This window comes from Lactuca virosa, chromosome 4, assembly GCF_052849685.1.
Source record: "Lactuca virosa cultivar CGN04683 chromosome 4, Lactuca_virosa_CGN04683_v6, whole genome shotgun sequence".
Taxonomy (NCBI): domain Eukaryota; kingdom Viridiplantae; phylum Streptophyta; class Magnoliopsida; order Asterales; family Asteraceae; genus Lactuca; species Lactuca virosa.
Genome location: NC_136429.1, coordinates 269,948,433 through 269,973,753, shown reverse-complemented (window position 1 = coordinate 269,973,753; position 25,321 = coordinate 269,948,433). Strand labels below are relative to the sequence as shown.

The 25,321-nt window shown below is 34.2% G+C and overlaps 1 protein-coding gene and 1 pseudogene across 1 annotated transcript; one reads left to right on the top strand and one right to left on the bottom strand.

Annotated features, from left to right (window-relative positions):
* Positions 1-10,158: 10,158 nt before the first annotated feature.
* Positions 10,159-11,392, bottom strand: LOC145108282 (cytosolic sulfotransferase 5 pseudogene; annotated as a pseudogene).
* A 2,118-nt stretch (positions 11,393-13,510) lies between these two features.
* LOC145105874 (uncharacterized) lies at positions 13,511-14,874 on the top strand. Its single transcript, XM_079042953.1, has 3 exons — positions 13,511-13,982; positions 14,698-14,741; positions 14,824-14,874. The coding sequence occupies exons 1-3, from the start codon at positions 13,511-13,513 to the stop codon at positions 14,872-14,874; spliced, it is 567 nt and encodes a 188-aa protein (XP_078899079.1).
* The last annotated feature ends 10,447 nt before the right edge of the window (positions 14,875-25,321 follow it).

Below are 25,321 nucleotides of genomic sequence, written 5' to 3'. Positions count from 1 at the left end.
AATACTTACCATAATAATCATGATCCCACTAACATGATGATTATTTTCTTACCAGCATAACACTTATGCTCCCACTAGCTTTGACATGTATTCAGAAAACAATTGAACTTCTAGAAAACAATGCTTATTGAATTCCTTAAGTTCATATTTGTAATACCTAATGCTTTGATAAGCCTTTATCTAAGTTTTTTTTAAGCTCATACAAATTTGCCTTAGATAGCTCACATGTGTGTCTAAACAATTCAGAATTTATGTTACTAAGTCCCAAATGTTCAGATCAATTGCCAAATCTCACAATTCGAACTATGAAAAGGGATGCCGTAATCATAATCGAATTTGAGAATACAATTTTCACAATTGCTATCTTCTTAAAATCTCTCTTAGTGAAAGCATTTCCTCACAATCATTTTCATGAAGGAGGAAAACCTTATGACACTTAGATTTTATGATGTATGTGTTCCTATCCATGTGAATTTGTCAAAACCAAAGTTTGCGACAAATCCAAACTCATATGGACCGAACGTGCTCAATCTCGATTTCTTGCCTCATGGTAACATGAATGCCCACCATGTCTTCCAAGCAACTCACCTTTTCGTATCAATGTACTTTCCATCGATCAAGGTGCTTTGTCTTTATGCATTCAAATGAGAACCCATAGAACTCACATGCATAATTAACTAAATTGGAATGGCACAGAAAAAGAGTATGTCATCCATGATAGGCTTTAGACCTCAAGTCGTGTGCTAGTGATGATCAACTAGGTTTAACTCTTGATTTGTTCTTGAAACTTTTCAAGACCATTAAGACTCCCACTGACTCCTTGACATATAAGATTCTCTTGTCAAGAGACATTCCTTGACAAAACAAATATTCAAGAGTTAGTGTTGTTTTTATCAAGACTATCACTTGGTTCTAGTTGGTCTTTGTCTTATCCAAGACATCATAACTTACCAATTTCAAATGTGCAAGAATAAGAAAACTTTTCCAAGTTCCACATCTGACGAGTGTTATAAACCTACTTAATACTTGTCACTCAAGTCACAATCTTGACTCTAAGACTTGATATTGGAACGAAGTATGATTGACTTCTTGATTTAACCATTTCCACAATTCTCGATTCCTCTTCTTAGACATACAAATGCACTAAGACTCACTTAGAGGATCAATTGAGATATGGTTCTTAATCATTAAGACTTATCATAAAACACAATAAAAGGTACTTTCCCTTCTTCTTGGAATGGAGAGACGTTTATCTTTATGCCTACTTGATTCTTCTTATTCGTTCTGCTATTGATTGAAACTCTTTCGATCAACTCAGAATTATACTTAATCTTATAAGTATAACCATATTTACTAAACTTTAGTAAATCATGACGAATATCTTTATCACTCTTGTGGTGGACTTGATTAACGCACAACCTAGTGTACTCGATCTCCTAGTCCTTCTCTTAACACTTTGTCAAAGAATTAGTCTAATTTCCAAATATGAAGTTTCTCATTCATCACACAACCAAGTTCCATGACTCCAAGTTTCTGTCCAACTGAAACTTGGGCAATGAGAATCTTCCCTTATTTGGCAAATTCTCGACATTTCCACAAATAACCTAATTAAGAATCAAATTCATTATAGAAACAATTAAACATCAATTTTTTTTCATACACACCATTGCAAGGATAAATAAATAAGACAAAATCAAAATTTATTTTATTGCGGAAAAACTTGTCCTTACAATGTAATTCAACTGAAAAACTATGCTATTACATATTTCTTATCAATCTATCCTAACTCTAGAGAAGCAGCTCAAAAATCTGATCCTCGAGTCCATGCGATCGAAATCCATTTCTTCATGATCAGATTTAGCACGCTTCTGCCTTAACCTTCCTCTCTTTTCTTCGATCCTGCATAAACATCAAAATGTAATCTTATCATATCATGGATTAAAAATCAAAGAATAGGAACTTATAGAGTTAGTTAATAGATTTTACCTGAAGTAGAGCCATACGTCTTGACTCTCCCATCTCTTAGATCTCTCAGGTAAACAGGGCAGCTTCGTCTCCAATGCGCCTTCTCTTGGCAGTAGAAGCAGATGGACTCTTTTGGAATGGCACAAGGAACTATCTCAGAATTTACCTTTTCTGGATTTCCAACGTCACCATTTTCAATGTCCATTGAAGTTTGGGAGTTTGATTTGCCAGACAAATTTGCTTGATCAGCACGCCAAATCATTTCTGATTCAGCAGCTATAAGCAAATAGGTCAAATCAATGAGGGTCACGTCATGGTCCATCGTATAGTACTCTTTAACGAACTCACTATATGATTCAGTAAGTGACTGAAGAACCCAGTCAACAGCCAACATTTCTGAGATATCGACACCCATCATCCTTAATCTATCAATATGTGACTTCATCTCTAAGATGTGTGCACACACAGGTTTCCCATCTTCGTGTTTACTTGCCAAAAGGGCTTGAGTGAGCTTGAACTTTTCAAGCCTTTGAACTTGTGGGTTAGGGAGAATAATTGGAGGAGGTGGAGGAAGTGAAGCATGACTCTCATTTCCTTGATCGTATCGTGGAACGTCATCTTCATTTGGAAAGCTTGTTCCAACGGACTTGGGAAGACCATTGTAAGATTTAGACATCTACAAAACGGGAGAAAATTCAAGTTAGTTGATAAGAATCCTTGATGTAACACCCAAATGAAACATCAAGGCTAGGATCCAACACAATACTCTACAACCTAGAAGAGGGATGCCGTAATCTAGTTGCAGAATATTTGAAGGTAGGTAAATGACGATTTACCAATTCGCACCATGAAAAAAGAAAAAGAAATTTAAGTTTTAAATGAATTGAAACTCCTAGATCTTTTGAGATTCATTGAAATTTTCAATGGCATGTTTAATCTCGATTATGCCCTTCTATTTGTGACTGGTATGCCGAGGATCACAAACAAGGTGTGAATAACCATATGAATCACGTGGTGCACCCAATTGCTACTATCACCTAATCAATGTGCCGGTTAGCCACACACGCTGCATTGATCTATGATAAACATCGAGCTACCCTTCGCCACCAATGTCAATCCCAAATTAGTGTGCCGGTTAGCCACAGACGCTCCACTAACGTTTGACAAGGGTACGAAGTGTAATTCCATGGATTAGCATACAAATTCACATTTTGCCCTAAAGTAACTAAGATTGGGAATTTGTAAAAGCATTTAGTTACTTTGTACTTCATTATACTTATAATGGAAGGTTTCGTCCTATCCTACCCGTTCGGCTAACGACCCTCCACTAGTCAAGAGTGCGGTGGGTAAGAGTGGATACCCATTCAATCGCCATTTTATAGGCAATTTCCTTAAACACCCCTTATAGACCAGCTTCGTGAATGAGGCCTACTAACGGTAAGACTGACTGTTTACTTATATATATAATATTAGACTTTTAATTTTATATATAGTATAGGATGTATTTTACACTTTTAAAATACTTCGTGGTTTTATCAACTTTCTCTTTTAATTAAACTTTTAATTAACTTAACAAAACCATGACGGAGTGATTTGAACTTTTCAAAATACTAGAGTTTTAGAATTTAAATATTACATAATTAAACTATTAATCTAAATTTTAAATTCCAAAACTTGAGGGCAAGTTTTGAAACATTTCAAAACATTAGGGTTTAGAATTTAAATATTTCAAAATTAGACTTTTAATCAAAAATTTAAATTCCAAAACTTGAGGGCAAGCTTTGAAACTTTTCAAAACATTAGGGTTTAACTATTTAAATTTCAAAAAAAAAACTTTTAAGTTCAAATTTAAACTATAAAACCTAAAGGGAGTAATTTGAAACTATTCAAACTTACTAGGGGTCAAATAACAAATAATATAAATCAAACAATTAATTTTGTGATTATCTATATTCGACCTAATCCAATTTTAGTTACAAGATAATTACCAAATAATTTGAATAATCCATATTTATCATATAAAGAAACAATTATTCAAAAAATTTGAAAATATCTTTTGTTTTGGTAAGGATAATCATTTACATACAATAAAATTCGGATTTTATTATCAAAAAACGATTTTGGCATCAATCCTACAGCAAAACAGCAAGTAAATCCTGAAATATACTCTGTCTGACTCCCGGACTCGCCGAGTCAGACCTGAACTCGCCGAGTAGGGCCAACTCGCCGAGTCCAGATACTGACTCGCCGAGTTGAGTCGGGCAGAGGCAAGAAAAACGATTTTCAGTAGAAAAACGACAATTGCATCACATACAACAGAAACCAATCAAGGCTCTGATACCACTGATGGGTTTTAAGCATAAGAACAATCCTATGTGCTCATACAAACCCTAATGTTTGGATCTAGGTTTCTCTATTGTACATGCAATGAATCCAAGACTTACAAACCCTAGATCTATCAAATAAGAACTAAAATAAGGGTTTAGTAATTACCTTTGATTGTTATATAGCAATAACAATCAATCCTTGCTTTGATTGGCTTCAGAAAGCTTAGTGTCTCAAGTGTTGCACCTCTAATGGAGTCACAAACACCACTAAGCAACTTGGATGAAGAGGGAGGAGAGAGGAGGCACCAAAAACGGCTGGAAACCCTAAAGGATTACTTGTCCACGTTTTTGGGGCTTAAGGGTCCTTTATATACATGTTGGCTATTAGGGTTTACAACCAGGAAACCCTAATCTGACTGTTTAAGCCCTAAGCAGCCCATGGACCATTCCAGAAGGCCCTTGGACGATTTCTTCATGGTCCTCCATATAAAATTCGTCCATTGCCATCTAATGGATCCTAAGCCCAACTTTGTAACTATCTTATAATTACAATATCAGTCCCCTTAATTTAATTAATCTCTTTTAGTCACAAAATTAACTCTTAATTAATTCTTGACTAATATTAATTAAACAATATGATTTCTCCTTTAATATATTATTCTTATAATATATTAATAAATCATAATTAAACCTTTCTCTCCTTAATTTATCCTACATATTGCTATAGTGAAGGCAACCCAAAAGGACCATGCTCATAATCGGGTCAAGTACATTCCAAAATAGTTATGGACTTAGACACTAATCCAACAGTGTCACCCTTGAGGCTCGGATCGCGTAGTTGCTCGATTTTGGAAGATTTGAAGTGGGTCATCCATTCATAACTTTGAGGGGGAGAATGTTGGGGTACAACTTTATCCATGTATGACTTTGTAATGTGTTGACTTTTGTAAAACCCACTTGCATGTGGTGCATTAGCCTTTTGACTCATGATATAGAGAGTGAGAGAGAGACATGTAAACACCTCTATATAAGGTGGGTTTAGTCCACTTGTAGAGGTGTGCTTGAGAGGTGTAAAAGTTGAGTGTGTAAGTGTGTGTTATTTATGTAGATTTAGATCTAGATCCTTTTTTGTAACACCATACATATTCAATACATCTCTTGAACACCCAAATCACCATGTTTATTGTGTAATCTTTAATTCCGCATGCCAAACCATGTTCTTTAGTCACTACAATCCAAACGCCACGTCGTGGTAACTAGGTTCCAGCAGCATAACAGATATAGGCCTTAATCTATTAAGCTCTTTCCTTCCAACCTTCCAGAATCTTTACTAAGGTCTAAAATATTCGAAAGATCATTTCTTTTTCCAACATGCATGCCCAAAACAAGTTTAGATCCCAAATTAGGTCAAAATGAAGCAATACTACTAAAAATCTCAAGCATGGAACTCAAAATGGCATTAAACTCCAAATCTGAAACATATGATAGCAAGGGGACCTTAATAATCCATAAAGTTGCCAGCTTTATGGACTCCATGCATTCCGCTCAACCCAACATGAAGAAATAAGAGCGAAAACCTAGATCTAACATGCTTGAAAGAGAAAGGTAGAAGCTTGACAACTTACAATGGTCCAACAACAACACAAGATGATGGAAGGAAGCTTGTTTGCTCCAAACAATACGCCAATGGAGTCTTCTTCTTCAAGAATGAGCTAAAAACCACCCACAAAGGCCCAAATGAGCTCAAAAGCTTCAAACGGGATTAGGGTTACGAACTCAGAGATTTAAGAGGGATGGAGGCTGCGGGTGGGCAACCATAGCCTCTCTCTTTCCTTTAAATACCCAAGAAACTAGGGTTAAACGTTCATCCGCTCGCCACATTGAAAGTCCCCAAATCTGCTTGTGTATCAATCAGATCCAATTGATGGTGCAGAATCCCAATCAATTGGATGATGTCAGATCAAATAGAATAGAAGGAGAAGAAGAAGATGAATCTATGATGTATTCAAGATTGGAATGATGAACAATACACAAGATTCACACACACTTTCTTCTCTCTCTATATTCTCTCACACCTTAGAATACACACACTTAAGCTCCTTGGCTATTACCCTCACATGCACTCCTCACCCTATATATATATGGACCTAAGGCCAAGCCCAAAATACAAATAATCCAATGCTAGACCGAAAACACATGGGTTTTCGGTCCAAGCTACAATTAATCCTATACTATTTTCGGCCCAAATAATAAAAACAATAAATGCTTAGAAAAGCAAAGTATAAACCATATTTTTGACCCAACAATCTCCCCCTTTGTTTATAGCTTTCTTTTCTAAATGACCCAACAAGCTCCCCCTAAAAAGGTAGCTGACTTTTCTTGTTAATCTTCATTGTGAGCTTGGCTTCAGCATTTATCTTCAAATTCTTCACAACTTCAAGATGAACTTGATGAATCAATGCTTGTGAAACCGAGAACTGAATAACAAGCTTAATTGACACCGGTTTGAAGCTCTAATACCACTTGAAAGTCCCAAAATCTGCTTGTGTATCAATCAGATCCAATTGATGGTGCGGAATCCCAATCAATTGGATGATGTTAGATCAAATAGAATAGAAGGAGAAGAAGAAGATGAATCTATGATGTATTCAAGATTGGAATGATGAACAATACACAAGATTCACACACACTTTCTTCTCTCTCTATATTCTCTCACACCTTAGAATACACACACTTAAGCTCCTTGGCTATTACCCTCACATGCACTCCTCACCCTATATATATATGGACCTAAGGCCAAGCCCAAAATACAAATAATCCAATGCTAGACCGAAAACACATGGGTTTTCAGTCCAAGCTACAATTAACCATATACTATTTTCGGCCCAAATAATAAAAACAATAAATGCTTAGAAAAGCAAAGTATAAACCATATTTTTGACCCAACACACGTCGTGGCTAACAATGCCACGTCGTGGGGGATCATTAAAATCCCGCGAATACTCTATTATGGTCACATCGTGGTCAACCAAAACTAAAAAATTATTTATAAAGATTTCACCTTAGAGAAACCGGATGTTACAACATCGGAAGTTACCTTTTAATCTCTCGAGTTCTTATAATACATAGTTGTCTTTTGTTTGTAGTACTCTCAAGCTTTAGTCTGTTTATTTACAATTTCGTTAGTACATCTAAGATCGTTGAAGTCGTCTGACTTAGTCGAAGAAAAACTAAGTGGCACACGATATAGACTAGTCGTAAGAGTCATCTTGTCACACGTGGTATCAGATCCAATCGACCAAGGGACATGCATGCCGGTATGGTCACACATTTTCATGGGGTTCGTAGAAGTACGTGTTAGCTGGTTTGTTGCCTTGAAGTAAATGGCGACCTCCTGATGAATGCTCTGCCTCCCTGGAAGGAAGTATCGGGGGGTGGCCACATGTAAATGATTCTGAATTGAAGTACAAGGGTTGGGATCCAGTGTTGTGGTTTGTGATCATACTTAGCATCTGAAGGAAGGCCATTTCGAAGGGATAAAAGTTCCTCTTCCATCGCATGAGGATATGTGACAATTTAGCGGAGGGAGAGTGTCACAAGCTGAATATCCTGTATATTAGCTTAGATCGGGTTCAAAAGGAGGCATCCTAGCCAAATGGCATTGGTATGCTAGTCATTGTTGTTTGGTCGAGTCGCGGAAGTGTGTGACAATGAAGGGGGTCGTAGCGTTCTACAAATACAACTCGTCGGGGGCTAGTGTCGCTTCCCTGATGAGCCCATGGCAAGGCGAAACCAGTTGACATGCGTAATTTGGGAGGACTGGTATCGAGGTTTTATAGGGACCTCGGTACGTCGCACGGGCAAGAAGTAATGTTGAACTTGAATCCGTGACAGTAAGGTCAAACAAAGTCGTCGTTATAAAGGTTTATTCTTGTAGTATTTGTACAATTTTCTCTTGCAACATGACAACTTGCAAAAATACGTAGTAGGAAACATCACTATTTTAGGGTTTTGGAACACTTAATATGTAAATTTAAGTAAAAAAAAAATTACTTAATACAAGGAAATATTATTTAACTAATTTTTATTTTACATAAAAGAACAACAATAAATAGGATTAGCAATGGATTAAAGAAGAAAAAGAGGAAAAGAACTATCAATTGATGTTAAATGATGCATGTGAGCTTCATGATAACTCTCTTTCATTTATTTATTTTAGCCATGGGACAAGGTTATACGAGAATGAGATGCCTATTAAAGTTCAACTATTATATCATAATCAAATTAATAATTGCAAAATTGATGATGTGCTGCCCAAATAAGTTTTAGTTACATGAAATAAAAAATGGAATTATTATCAGGGTATAGTTATCGCATAGTCATCTGACTTCTCTACCGAAGGTACTAATCGTACATCCGATGGTCTGCTGGTCACTTTTTCTTCATAATTTGTGTGCAACTTGAATCGAAAAAACCATACAGTTGCAACTTCTTTTTGTATGTGATTGAGTTGGTGGGGGAATATTCCCCGCTCTGCCCAATGCGCTAAATCAAACCATCATGCCTCCCTTCTGAGCTCTTCCGAAGGCCATACCCACCACTGTTAGGGCGGAGGAAGTGGAACCCTTTCCAACCATTCAAATCACTATCACATCAGCTCTCTCTCTCTCTCTCTCTCTCTCTCTCTCTCTCTCTCTCTCTCTCTCTCTCTCTCTCTCTCTCTCTCTCTCTCTCTCTCTCTCTCTCTCTTCCAACCCATAACACATAAAAACAATATATTTCTCAACTCATTCAATATATTCAAATGTAAGAGAGAGAGAGACTAAAGAGCTTGAGTGAACCACCAAAGTGCGGTACCACCGGTACTTCCGGTGCTATTCCAAAAAAGTGGACCACTCCGTCCCCCTTAAATAGGTATGAGTGAACTTGGAAAATAATAGTTGATGCTAACAAGTAAATTTCGTTTTTGCTAAGTTTGGAATTTGTGTGAGGTTGAGGTGACGTCCGAGAATGGTGTTATACACAGAAACTGCTTTCCTCGTTGATTTATATTATTGAAAATTTGAAGTACTAATCGTAATCAATTGTAAAACATATATGTAATTAAAGGTTTATAATCATAGTAATAAGATACTTGTTTGCTAATATGTCAAATTTTTTTATTATGAACCGGTGTATCAAAGACTTCCAACAAAGGAGAAATTAAGAATGCTTAGAATTTGATCCGGATGTTATCGTGATAATCTTTCAAATTAGTCTAAAAAACATATTAGGAACCATCTTATGAACGGAATCATGCATGTTAAAACCAATGTATCGTAACTATAGGCTTTAGTGGATGGAAAAAAGAGTCTCAGTCTTGCCACTCTAGGAGCTAATTAAGAGCATATTAGGAGCATATGGTATGGGCAACTTGAAGTGGTGTTATAACAAGAAGCAACAAGATGAGGGGGTGGTGTTCATGGTGTTATAACACCATGTTAAGAGGAGAGAGATAGAGAGAGATAATTTGGGCAGCCAATAGGTGATCACGTTTCTTCTTGTCATGGAGACAACAAGAAGCACCACAACAAGATGCAACGAGGAGGGGGGGGGGTGTTTTTGATGTTATAAAGACGTTATGAACTGCCAACTCAGCCACAACAAGAAGCAACACGACCCATTATGCTCTAATGCTCTTTTATACCCATCGTCTATTTACTTTACTTTGAAACATTGTGTTTAGTGATCCACTTCCTCAATGACATTAGTGATTCAATAGCCTACCAACTAAGCATCCGTGGTAACAATTTGTAAATGAAGTGTAATTTTTATGTTGAAAAATTAACATGAAATATTCTATTATCTGTTAAAGAACAATCGAATATCTGAAATAATTATAATAAACTTATGCATTAGATTCTTTGACTAGATTGATAGTTTATCCATAAATAAAAACAAACTTTAACATTTTGATTAACTTCTTTTGGTGAGACCCAATGTCAACCCCGAACCCTTCAACTTGCTTTCAGTGATTGAATCAATCCGCTCACTCATCTCCTCTGTAAGGTGGTTTTCCCAATCTCCCACCTTTCCTTTCCTGAAAAAATCTCGATTCTCCACCACCAATTGCGCAGTAAACTTCTGAGCACCACCACCGTCATTATTCACCTCAAGATTACTCAAATTCTCAAAGCTACACAGCTTCTCAATCTCTCCCACCACCCCTCCCTTCTCCTCCTCCACCGTAAAAGGGATTCCCATGAACGCCGCCAACTTCTTCAGCTCCACCGACGGTTCCCTCTTCATATCCTCATACTTCAGGAACAAGATCTTCTCAGGTGATTCCTGGCTTGCTTTCCAGTATCCCAACACATGGTCCCAAAATGGTCCGTATTCTGAGATCCCGTTGCAGAAAAGCTCGTACGTTTCATTGAACGAAATGGGTGTTAGTTCTTTCGACCTAAGTTTGCTCATGAAGTGCCACTTGGAAATGAGTACGTCTTTTGGATCCCTACACACGTACACAAACTTGCACGTCGACGAGGGTGATGACAGTGAGATCGGTAACAAGCTGTGAGCAAAGTGTGTGGCGAAGAGTCGAGGAGAAGGGAGATGGTCGAACTTAGTTACCGGATAGTCAAGAAAAATGTGGGAGTCAAGGAAGGGGAAAACACTCTGGGGTCCATTGTGATGAAGAGGATGATCGGAAAAATTGTAACGGTGACGGTTGGCGGTGGCGAACATGAGAGCTTTAAACCAGGTGGTTCCACATTTCATGAAAGTTGCAAGGAAGATGTCAGTGGATTGGGGATGGAAGTAGTCATCGATCATTAGTAAACCTTTGATAGCTTGGGGGGTCAACCAGAAACCTTTGTGTAAAAAGATGTTTGGGCTTCTCCAACCTTTCTGTTTGGGAAGAGTTGCAAGAAGATCGTCGAGCTTTTCATCGAGCTTGTTGTACGCTTGTAACTCTTCTTCTGTTGGGATTTGGTTTTCAGCGTCAATTGCGGTGAGGTGGCAGCATGTATTTTGACCGGGAACAAGGTATGTCGACATGCTGTCGGACTGGATTTTGAGAGAGTGGAGAGAGTTCTCGAGTAGATTAATTGGTAGAATGATGCAGGAGAAAAATCAGATAAGAAGTTTCTTTAATAGTAGCTATCGCTAGATAGATGTTTTCGGTTAAATTTTACTCGAAGTAAAAAACTGTCAATTGTTTATTAAGCATACGTTGCAAAATTTAAATGGAGATAATAAATTAAATCATTACAGTGTATTATTTCATAATCCATGATAATATACATCTACATAAAATAATTGGAACGAAAATAAAATTACAAAGTAATTGAATATACAACAAAATGAATCGTTACATTCAATGGTAACGTTTGATGGGCTAAAAAAATAAAATTAGGCATTCAAGCATGTTTATATATATATATATATATATATATATATATATATATATATATATATATAGAGAGAGAGAGAGAGAGAGAGGTTTAGGTTCTATGCAAAACAAAAAAACCATAAAAAAACCCTAAAAATCATAAAAATACATAAAAAAAAATACTTAGAGATCACAAAAAAAAATTTTGAATTTTTTTATCAAAAAATCGCAGCTTTTAACATAAAATCGCTGAAAATTTTTTCAAAAAAAAAAATTGATTTTTTTTTTTTCAGCGAAATTGTCAAAAAGGCTGCGATTTTTTGATAAAAAAATTCAAAAAAATGATTTGTAATGTCTAGGTATTTTTTTATGCATTTTTATGATTTTTAGGGTTTTTTTTGGGTTTTTTTTTTCCAAAGAACCCTTCCCTATATATATATATATATATATATATATATATATATATATATATATATATATATATATATATATATATATATACACCTTACAAAGCGTATTTGGTAAAATGCTGAAATTTAAGTCGTACAAACGTTATTGCGATATGTACAATCAATTCAAGCGTTAAAATCTTATCGGGTCAAGATATATAAATATAACTAATTCCATAAAAAAATTGCTAGAATTAACCATGTTTATCGAAAATTAAGGAAATCAATCGGTCTAACATACCAAATATCCCACGCTTTCAGCAAGTTTAATCGGTCTAACACCTACAAAAACCCTCTGCTCATAAATGATTAAATGCACCATCACAACAGTCCGCTCTCCAAAAAAAAACCTTTCGTCATTGCAGATTTGCTCTGCTGATCTCTTATTCACAAATTGATCCGAAAAAGAATCTAAAACAGAATCAATGAATCAGAATCAAACCCATATTCGCAGCCGTTCACTAAGAATCAGAAACAATGGCGGAACAGGCTTGGAGCCAGTAGTAGCCAGTGCACCTCTTAAAAATTTTGTAATAGTGTAATTTTTTTTATTTTTTATTTTTTTATATATTAGTGCATTACTAAAAAAATTATGTTAATTTCTAGATTAAATAAAGAATAAAAACTAACTATAATGTAAATATCTAATAGCCCATTACCTAATAATGTACTAACCCAATTATATTTTTAATTTATTGGGCTAATAATAAATAAGAAATTGCTATTTAATAAGCCCATTTACTTAAAATAAAAATAAAGCTTAAAAGCCCATTAATTGGAATTGGTGCGGGTATAAGTACACAGGGGAATTAGGGAAAAGAAAAAAAAACAAATCCTTATTTTCTTTATTTAGTACGTCCGTCCACTGTGAACACAAAAGGGCAAGCAAAAGAATCTTCATTTTTTTTGCCAAATCAACTTGCCCACTCTCTCAATTTGGCTTCAATTTCACTTATTCTCTCTCTCAAAGGCTTGGTGGCTTGGCTTGGTGGAGCTTTTTAGCATATATCAAGAATGAAATAAGTATTTCTTTAAACCCTTCTTTTAATGCATTGCTAGTTTGTTATAATCAATACTTTTATAATTAATGTATTTCTTTAATCCCTTATTCCCTTATCATATTTACTTATTATTAACTTATTATTAACTGTTATTGTTAATTTGTTGGTGAATGATGAAACTAGGTTAAAATTCATATTTGCTTGTGAATTTGTAGGGTTCCATTGTAAATTTTTGTAAAAGGAAACTGGATGTTGGTAGTACTGATGAAAGTGGTGGAGGAAAAAGGCCACAACCTACTATACCACCGCAACCACAACCTACTATACCACCGCAACCATAATCTACTACTCCGCAACCATAACCTACTCCACAACCACAACCACAATCTAGAATACATGGCAGCTTTGAGTCCTTGTAATACATTTTCTATGTTTGACAAATCAAAGTTGGTGAAGCTAAGTGAATTATACAAAAATGATTTTAATGATTTGGAAAGGGTGTATCTTGATGGTCAACTTGAAACATATTATCACCCTTTGATTGATGATGAGAGATTTGCTAATTTGAAGGGCATTGCAGAACTTTCTCGTTTGATGGTGGACACTAGAAAACATCGTTCTTTTCCTTTGGTTTATAGGTTATTAAAGTTGACTTTGGTTTTACCCGTAGCAACCGCAACCGTTGAAAGATGTTTTTACGCAATGAAGCTCTTGAAGACCGACTTACGTAATAAAATCGGTGATGATTTTTTGAATGATGCTTTGATTTGTAGTGTAGAAAAAGAAGCACTTATTGATGTTAAGATCGAACGAGTGATAGAACGCTTTCAGAAATGGGCAATCGTAGAGGTCAACTTTAAAATGTTATGTAAAACTTTTGCGCTAATTTGTTATTTCTATTGAAATCGTAATTAAAAACTTTATTTTACTATCTTTTATCGGAATTTTTTTTTTGTGCTACCTCTTTTAAATGTTTCTGGTTCCGCCACTGATTCATGAATTGAATAAATGATACGGTGGTTGATTCAAATTTGTAGTTTTGAATTCATGTTATGTTCACTAATCTTCGTCGTCGTCGTCTCTCTCTCTCTCTCTCTCTCTCTCTCTCTCTCCCTCTCTCTCTCTCCAAACCCTAAACTGAATTTGCCTCCCTCTCTCTGTTGTCACCATCTGCATCACTATATGTAGCCGTCATCATCTTCAGAACTTTGTTATATGCAACGGTTATATCTTTCTTTCACTCCCGATTCCTATTTTTCACTCTGATTCCGATTTGTAGGTAACCAATGGTTCTCATCTTCCCTGGATTGATTTGTGTTTTTTTTTGCTGGAGCATAACGTTCAGAAAGTTGTCATCACCACAGATATGGAAAGTATCTCATATTATTGATTCATAAGAAAAACTTATGCCATGTATCTGATGAAATTTTAGATGTATTTCTATTGATTTTTTACATAAAATTTTTGATTTGGTTTTGGGAGTTAGACTTTCCTAATTATATAATAGGATGTATCTAGCTACAGTATGTTTGCCATGTATGATACTTTTTGCTGTTCCACGTTGATATTTTTTAATGTTTTAGGTTTTAGGGTCTTTTTTGTGTTTGAGGTTGTGTTGGTTCCTCTTGTAATATGTGTAATTTTCATTTGGTCCTTATGCTTAAACCTCTTTCAGATATTTAGCTGATTTGTGTGTGATGGGAATGCAGGATTTTCAACATGTAGAAACTGTGAGGAAAATTTGTGGGCTGTTTATTTGAGTTGTCCATTCATCTTGCAGATTTTACGTTTCCATAAACATGTTGTGAGTCTATTATCAGTTGTGAACCTAAAATTTAAACTGTCGTTCATATTCTGTTAACTTTTATAATCTTAGGATCGACTGGAATCTTTAAGATTTGGCTGGAGAAATCGGTTCGTCATGGATGAGGATCGGTTATTTCTAACTATGGAAATGTAGCATCTGTTTAGGTTATGGAAATATATGATTTTAATACATTCAACAATTATTTGTTAATGATGCTTACTTGATATATAAGGCGAGATGAGTAATTACAATTGTACTTTTGGTCCCTGGACAGTTTAACTAAACAATGCATCAATTAAGACTCCTAAATGACCATTTTTCACTTCTCTTTTCTATTTCGTTCATCCTAACTGGGGAATCCTTACAACATACTAAGCATTTCAACCAGGGGACCAAAAGTGCATGCGTTCTAGGCGGCATCCTTGCAACAACCCAACATCTCAACAAAATCCACAACATGGAAAAGATCACGAGTCAAAATCTCATCCATATTATGAAAATGTGGGTTTAACCATCTAATGAAGGTACCTTGCTATTTTTTGCATTTCAGGTGAAGTAAGCTATCAGCAATGATAGCACAAGTAGTTTTCCTTTCTCTCATCTATTTGGTAAATGCTTTGGTATGATGCTCCCAGGTATGCCCTATCGCCCCCATATGTGTGTGTATCTGAAGTAAAGCTCTCTGTTTAAGTGGTACCAAGGGCATTTTTGTCCTTTTGACATTTCTTAAGGTATAAGTTCCTTCTATCCGCTTTAGAACAAATAATGATCCATTTAAGGTTTTATTTTTCTCATTCAGAGTTTTCATGGAGGAATATTGTTAAATGACACATATAACCCTGACTTTGTGGCATAATTACTTGATGTAAATAGGAAGCTATGCAAGGATCACCCAAAAAATAGTTGGGATGATGAAGGCTGAAAACCTGTTTGAATCACAGAGAGATTAGAGACCCATGCTGTTTTTGACTTTTGTTTGTATAAGACCTAAATTATGCTGTTGTTTTTTGCAACTTCCCAAAGTATGTTGTTGTTTTTGGGGTTGTTGGGACTGGACCCATTTATTTTGTTATTAAAAGTGAATGTTGTGACAATCTATTATTTTGGTATGTCTTAGCAATTTTTTTAATTAAACAAGGGATATAGGGATATTACTCATTGTGACAAATCTTAGCAAAAAATTAGAGACCGCAATGAGAAGGTTTAGAATATAATATTAACAACATTAGTTAAGTTATATCATTTCATTAACAAGTTATGATAACAAAACAATACGTTTGGTTGGTATAATAGTAATGACAATTTAATTTTAATGTTTGTAATAGATTATTTGTATTTGTTTGATTTTCTTGTATGTAATTGTTTGCAAAATATAATGTTAAATAATTGCTGGTTGATTTTGTAGTTCTTTGATTTCTTCCAAGTTTTTTGTTAAGTTGTACATATTTGAGGAATTTTTGTGTTTTATATTACGTCCGTTAGTATGTAAAATGCATGTTAATTTTAAACTAATTTACAAAGATCTAGATTCAAATCAGGATTAAATTTGTGTCATGAGTTTAACTTTATGAATATGATTAATAATTCGGAAAATGTGGTGCATCACTATGGACACTTAATTATAGTAGACAACTATTGGAAAAGAGCAAAATTAATACAATGTGAGTTTTTACGACTTAAAAATGGTTTATCAATAATATCATTTATAATGTTGATAATTCCTTCTTTTAATGATACCTATAACATAAAATCTATTATAAATATTATTATATTTGAAAAAATGAAAACAAATCATGAGACAAACTAACAAAATATATTGATTTCATGAAAAAAAGAAATAATAAAACAAATTAATAAATGATGCGTTCGTGCATATTTGTAAAGAATTTCAACCTTTTATTTTTAATTGTTATTGATTTCGTTTCCACTACCATGACTTTTAATGATAATTGTTTAAATGTAGTAATTATTGTCACAAAAGAACTAATTGTCTCTAGAAAACTAATTTCTGAAAAAAAATATTTGTACCCGACGCTTGGTGCGGGTAAACGGCTAGTGTATGTGTGTGTCTCTCTGTGTGCGTGTGTACATATATATATATATATATATATATATATATATATATATATATATATATATATATATATATATATAAATAAGAGAAATCCTTAGAAAACTCCCAATATTTTGGGAAATTTTTTAACAAAGTCCTAAATTTTATTTTTTGAAAAGAAAAGTCCCGATTTTTTAACTTTTTGAAATAGAAAAGCCCAAGAAACTAAATAATTTATTCATTTGAGCCATTTTTGAGTTGTTCAGCAGGTCATGAGACTAAGGGGGTGTTTGGATAAATTAGATTATAGCTTATTAGCTTATTTGCGGTGCGAATAAGCAATAAGCAATAAGCAATAAGCAATTAGGGAGATGTTTATTAAAATCAGCTTATTTAGCTTATCCCTACCATAATAAGCTGATTTTAAGGATTTTATCCAAACACTTAAAATTTGCTTATTGTTGTGGGAATACGTAATAAGCAATAAACACCCTCTTTTTCCTTATCCAAATACCCTCAAAATCGCTAATTTTTTTTTAAATAAATGAACTTTTATGTAGATTTTGCCAAAACTTGTATATAAAAATATTTTTTACGTATTTTATATTTATTTTTACGTATTTATGTACTTTTTAAGGTTTTATATGTATATGCTTACATACTTTTATGTATTTTAATTATATAAACGTATATATATATATATATATATATATATATATATATATATATATATATAAGCATTTTATATATTTTTTATGTAATTTTAGTTTTTTTTTATATTACGTATTTATACATATTTTTACATATTTATGCAGTTTTTTTTTAAGTTTTTATATGTATATGTTTATAATTTTTTATGTTTTTTAAATTTATCAACGTATTTGCTTATGTATTTATATGTATTTTTTAAGTATTTTGCATATTTACAATATACTTTTATGTGTTACTTTTTATGTATTACACATTTATGTATTTTTTAAGTTTTTTATATAGATGTTTTTGTAATTTTATGTATTTTAAATGTATAAACATATTTTTTACGTATTTATATGTATTTTAAAATATTTTATATATTTTAAATGTATAAACATTTATTTTACGTATTTAAGAATTTTTTAAGTTTTTTATATTGATGTTCATGTAATTTAAATGTATAACTGTATTTCTTTAAATATTTATGTATTTTTTTACTTTAAAGTCGTCTTTACCATTTCATCTAATAGTACAGCTTCTTCGAGTATGTCTACATACTTTTTTTACATACCTACATATTTTAAGCTTTTTCCATTCGCATATCTTGAAATTAAACATGGAATGGGAAAAGCTTAAATATATGAGTATATAGGAACACCATCTAGACGTACTCGAAGAAGCTCTATGAATTAGATGAAATGGTGAAGATGACTTAAAGTAAAAAATACATAAATACGTAAAAATAATACAATTATATATTTAAAATATATAAAAATACATAAAAATCTATATTAAAAACTAAAAAATACATAAGTACATAAAAATACATATAAATACGTAATACATAAAAACACATAAAAATTCAGAAACAAAATATGTAAATTACTTAGAACTATATATATATATATATATATATATATATATATATATATATATATATATATATATATATATATATATATATATATATATATATATATAATACATAAAAATACATTAACATTTATATAAAAAACTTTAAAAAATACATAAAAACGTAAAAAGACATATACATACGTAATACATAAAAAAACATCAAAATACATAAAAAAAAATGTAAAATACATATAAATACTTAAAAAAAACACGTTTATACATTTAAAATAGATAAAAATCTATATAAAAAACTTTAAAAAATACATAAATACATAAAAATACATATAAATACGTAATGCATAAAAAAAATAACAAATAGAAAAGCATACAAAATGTAAAATAGTTCAAAATAAATATTAATATGTAAAAAAATACGTTTATACATTTAAAATACATAACAATACATAAACATATACATATAAAAACTTAAAAGAATTCATGAATACGTAAAAATAGATATAAATACGTAAAAAATATGTTTATACAATATATTCAAATTTTGACGAAATCTTCAAAAAAGTCTCATAATTTTGAAAAAATTAACAATTTGGTCATATGACCTATTGAACACGTCAAAATGGCTAAAGTGAATAAATTTGCTGGTTTTTTTGGTTTTTCTATTCAAAAAGTTAAAAAGTCGAGATTTTTCTATTCAGAAAATAAAATTTAAGACCTTATTAAAAAATTTCTCAAAATATTAGGATTTTTCTGGAAACTTCCCTATATATAAATAAAAAAAATTAAATCATTAAATAAATAAACAAAACATAATTTCATAAAAAAAATTAAACGTAAAGTTTGAATTAAATAAAAGGAATAATATATCAAAATTGCAAAAATAAAATTAAAAAAATATAAAATATAATTAAAAAATAAACAAAAAATTAGCATTTATAAGACTAGGTCATTGTTTCTTTTCTGCAACTGGTTGCTCATTAAAAACAATAAAGATACCTTTGTTTTGGAAACCGTGGAATTTTATAAAAAAACAAGAAGAGGCACTGCCTTAGGAGGACCAAGGCAGGCAAAAAACAAAAAAGATTACAACAAAGAAAAAAGACAAACGACACACCAGCAAGAAGAGAGTTTACATGACACTAAAAGGGTTACAACACCAATTAACCCAATTACACTTTCCAAAATTGCCCCTATAATTAACCCAGTCAAAAACCAGTGAGATTATGTTGTCTGCCATTTTTGTAGGTGAGGAATGAATTTTTTTTAAACAACGAATCATTCCTACACTTCCAGATGCACCAAAAATAACCATTAAAATAATAATATAACAAACATAACAACCGATCCGTTTGATAGAAAATACCAAATTTATAATGGTTGCTTCTAGGCACTTGTATAAATTAGATGAAAACTAAACTATTTTTTAATCGGAAATTTAGGGTTCACATGTTCATAAAATGGAGATGGTATAAGCCTCCAAGTTGGATCATCATTTCTTCTACGCTCAATGCTCTCTAAAAATAAGGTTTTTAATTCAAGGGAAGAGGAAGACTTAAGTTCATATTTAGGTCACTTGCCAAACCTAAGACTTGAAATTTAGTTACTTCTAAATTGTAGCTGCCGCCGTACCAGAGGCCAAGCAGTTGCTTCTTCTTCCACGGCTGCTTCGGGGTTGCGACGGAGCAAGTCTGTTGATGCTGATTAAATTAGAGCTGCGACGGAGCTACGCTGTCGGATCTGTTTGTCGCCGATGGTACGAAGAAAAGACGAGGTGGTGTTGCGAGGATCAAATTGAGGAATTTAGGGTTCTCGTGCTTTGCAGAGCCGATGTTGGATACGAAGGAAGATGAAGAAGACGACGAAGAAGAAGAACATGATTATGATGACGATGAAATTAGGGTTTCTGATGAGGTGTTTGTGCAAAATGAAGTTGATGATGATGAAATTGAAGAAGAAGGGGATTTGAAGACGATGAAGAAGTTCATTGATATAGATATGGCCCTTTCTCTTTCTTTAAGTGTTTATATCTTATATCAAGAATCGGAGGTTTAGAGTATGCTGATGTTGTTCTTGATAAAAAAAAGTTTTGTTTTTCTTGTTGAGAAATGTGGAATTGGGTTCTAATGGTGACGGGACGATGAAGGTGAACGTCAAAGGTGATGGTGATGCTAGTGTTGATGAGTTTTTGGTGAGGAACAGAGGAAAGGAATCGTGAAAGAGAGTTTGGAACCAATTGATGGGTTTTTATCTGGAGAGAGAGAGAGAGAGAGAGAGAGAGAGAGAGAGAGACCTTTTTCTCAATTTTAATTAATGAAAAAAATTTGATTAAATATAAAAACAAAATTAAAAAAAACAAATATAAGGGTATAATAGTCTTTTTATGTTGATAGGGACCAAAACCAATAGAAAGATCCAATTTCGGACCAGTGGTGCACCAACATTTCGTTTTGGACCAAAAGCACATAAATTTGCCAACCACGAGGACCATTTTTTCAATTTTGTCTTTTTCAATCATTTGATATGTTCTCGTTTGCAGATCAATTTATCGTATTTTCATCACAAATTACATCTGTTTTCGGCAATTAAACGTTCATTTTTTAATCAAGTGGTGAATTGCAACAATCAAGAAACGATCAATTACACAAATAGTGTAACGTCCCAAAAATCATGGCATAAAAAAATTTTGTTTTTAGATTAATAAATAGTTACTACATATCTTTCCCATAAAACAAGAGTAACTAAGTTTTAGCAAAGCATCGACAAATCAGAGTAATTCACAGAAGGCGGAACCATGCGGTGTGTACTCTACAATCATCCCAAGCCCATCCATTTGAAAACCGAAGTACCTGAAGCATAAACTGAAAACTGTAAGCACAAATCTTAGTGAGTCTCCCAAAATACTATACAACATACAACCACAGATTATCATGCAACATATATATACTTGCCATGGGCTCCCCCATGGTCTTTATCTGGTATGCCATGGGCTCCCCCATGGTCTTTACCTGGAATGTCATAGGCTCTCCCCATGGTCTAGTATCCGATTGTTAGAGGTTCCCCCCAGGTTCTTCCATGCAAGTATCACAGAAACAACTAGCATACCACATAACACGTAATGGGCCGACATTGGTGCCTTCGACCCATGGATATAGTGAGAAGACTCACCTCGTGTAATATCTTGTTTTGAATTGTTCTGTTTTTAGGATGAAGATCAAGGACCGAGTATTATCAGGGTTTAGATCCTCGAGGAATTGGGTTTTGGACCCAGTTGGAGTTGGTTAATGTATTTTCATTGCTCGGGTATTCAATTTGAGTTTTTGGGCCATAGGGGTATTTTAGTAATTTGTTAGCTTCGGCTTTTATAGAAAGTGGATTTTAGTTCGGGATATCTTATGGCGAGTCTGAATTGATAATAGGGTTGAGTGTCTCGATACCTTTTATTGGATATATGAATGGTTGGAATCGGGATTGTATCGAGTGAGTTATGGCCTTCGGAAGAATTAGGGTTTTGGGGAAAAGCCCTAGTATGCGGGGCGTACCAAGGTGCTACGCAGGGCGTACCGAGGAGAAGGATTTACGTGAGGTGTAGCTGGGAGGAACGGGGGGCATTTGTGCTAGGTTAGGTTGGGGTGTGCGGCCTCGTACGCGGGGCGTACGAGAAGGTATGTTGGGCGTACGAGGGTCAGATTGAAAACCGTAATCCAAGGGTTGTACCCTATATAAGCATAAGTTTAATCCTCCTTCTTCATTTTAAGTCATCCCCTACCCTCTAAAACCCTAGAAATCGTCCTTAATCATTCATGGTGGCATTTTGAGCTTATGGTGTCCATTTTTGGTGTGTTTGGTCCATTTTCAATAAGATAGAGTTTGATGCAAAGGTGGGGATCAAGAAGGAGCTTATGGATCTTGCTTTTATGTCTCATTTCTAGCTTGTTGTAGGTAAAAAGCTGTGAACTTGATCATTTCTAACTTCTATCTCTCATTAGTGAGTTTTAGTTCATTTTGGTCCCAAGGATGAAATCTAGTGGTCTTGATTCCCTTCCAGGAGCTTTGAGTTGCCCCTCTTAGTGTTTATGTGGTTCAAGGTCCATAAAGTTGGTACCTTTAGAGTTTAAGACCATCTATGTTGGAGTTTGAGTCATTTCCATGATAGTAGAATGTTATATTTTAAGTTTGGGTCCATTTGGTGCATGCAAAGTCACCAAGCCAGTGACTTTATGGGTTTAGACGTTGTTTAGGACTCTGATCTGTGATTTGGATTTATGGGCTAAGCATTAAGTGCTTAATGGAAAAAGTGGGATTAAGAGTGGAGTACGTTGGGCGTACAAGCGTATACGTGCAGCGTACAAGCCATCAAGCAAGTACGCGCATCATACAACTGAGTACATCCTGCGTACTAAGTCAGAATGGATTTCACAATAGTAGGCTTCGGGTTGGGCCATTTCTTGGACATAGTTGTTGTGGGCCTTCATAGGCCATTTAGAAACATGTTTCTGGACTAAGGAAATAATTGGGATTTAGGAGAAGGCCCATTGGAAATGTTTGGGCCCAATTTGGAAAATTGGGCCAAAAGTGGGCCATGATTGGGTTTTGATGATTATGGATCAATGGGCCATCAGAATGTTAAGTGCGTTGGACTAGAAAGAATGGTTGGGCCTTAAGGAAAGGCCCATGTAGAGGCTTAGGCCCAATTTGGAAATTTGGGCCATTGGTTGATTAATTTGGCTTTTGGGCTTTTCATAGTATATTTTGGGCCATAGTTTTGGACAAAGCTTGGTTAGGGGTAAAATGGTCTTTTTACCCCAGGTATGAAGTTATAGTTGTGGATTAGAACCCAATTGTTAATTGGGTATTGTTTTGTTACTGGTAGATTGAGGATCTGTCAGCCATCAGTCAAGGTTTTTCTGTATGATTCAGCAGTTCGAGGCGAGTCTCCTCACTATATCCATGGGCCGAAGGCACCAATGTCGGCCCATTATGTGTTATGTGGTATGCTAGTTGTTTCTATGATATGTGGTTTGTTATTTGTCTTTGTGATGCTTGCATTGAAGACCCCGGGGGCAGCCCGTGGCATTTAGATATTAGACCATAGGGGAGCCCATGACATTCCAGGTAAAGACTATATGGGGGAGCCCATGGCATATCAGATAAAGACCATGAGGGGAGCCCATGGCAACTATATGTACGTTGGATGATATTCTGTGGTTGTATGTTGTGTGGTATTTTGGGGAACTCACTAAGCTTTGTGCTTACGGTTTTCAGTTTATGTTTCAGGTACTATGGTTTTCAATTGGAAGGGCTCGGGATGGTTGCATAGCACACACCGCATGTTTCCGTTTTCTGTGAAATACTCTGATTGACAATGATATGTTAAAAACTAATTTACCCTAGTTTTTATGGGAAAGATGTGTATTAACGATTTATTAATCTAAAAATAAAAAATTTTAAGTGAGGATTTTGGGGCGTTACAAGTTGGTATCAGAGCCTTGGTTTGAGGGATGCGGACATACTCTGAGAAGGGTGTGGTGCATGTAATCAGCCAAGATCAAGTAAGTTTTCCCAGAATACTCACACATGTTATCTGTTATGAGTTGATTTATGAATTTGTGAATTGCATGCTAGTTAGGACTAAGGATCTGCTCAGTTATAATGCTCGAAGAGATGCCTTTGTATGTATATCGTATGAGCTAGTAGACTTGCATGCTAGTGCTGATTAGGATATGGTAGTTGGATCTGATATGTGATACCATGTTGCTCTGGGTGTATTGGATGCTATGCTGAGATGGGAATATTTATTTGAATCAGTAACTGCTAGGTGTATGCTTTAAAAATTGTATACGGTTAGGATCTTATAGCCCTAGAATAATTGATTTGGCCTTATTTTCCTGTTCCTTGTCTGGTTGTGGTCCTAGGGTAGATTCTGTTACTCGACAGTCTATAGGATCCTATTCTGTGTATAATTTGCATTTATAAGGCAACCGGCGGTAAGGGTGGAATTTCTTGCATAGGTGGTAGTTTGTGGGTTGGAAGTTCTATGATAGTTTTGTTGGATTAATGTCTAAGTCCATAACTATAATTGGTAAGACTTGACCCGACCCGGCATGGTCCATTTGGGTTGCATTGCATCATGCATTTAGATAGACTATAATGAGAGAAATAACACTTAAGGTTGGTTAATATATTATAAGTTCTAATATATTAATAAGGTTATTTAATTAGTATTGATCAAAAATTAATTTGGAATTAATTAAGTGATCAAAAGGAGACTAATTAAATATATGGGTTGATTGTGTAAATCATTCATTCTTATATATGTGGGCTTGTGATCCAAGATTCCTTATGTTGGACTAAGTCCATGGGGTGACCCATGGATACTCCATGGAGGTTAAAATCCATGGAGCATAAGGAATGGGTAAAGTTATGAGTTACATGGTGTAACCCTAATAGCCACCATATAAAAGAATCCCATGGCTCAAGAAATCGTGCACTAATATGTGAGTGTGAGGGCTAGACGATTTCAAGGAGTGTTCAAGTTTCTCTCAAGTTATTCCAAGTGTATTTGGTGTTATGTGAACCATTTGAGGTGTCACACTTGGGGCACTAGGCACTCAAGCTTCATCAAGACATTCTACATCAAAGAGGTATGTATTCTATCTTGTTATATTTATTATTTTGTATGCTAGATTAGGATAATACCTTGGATGTTCATAATTGTATGTATAATAGAGAAAACATAGATCCAAGGTATTTAGGGTTGCATGTACACTTAGGAGTGTTAGAA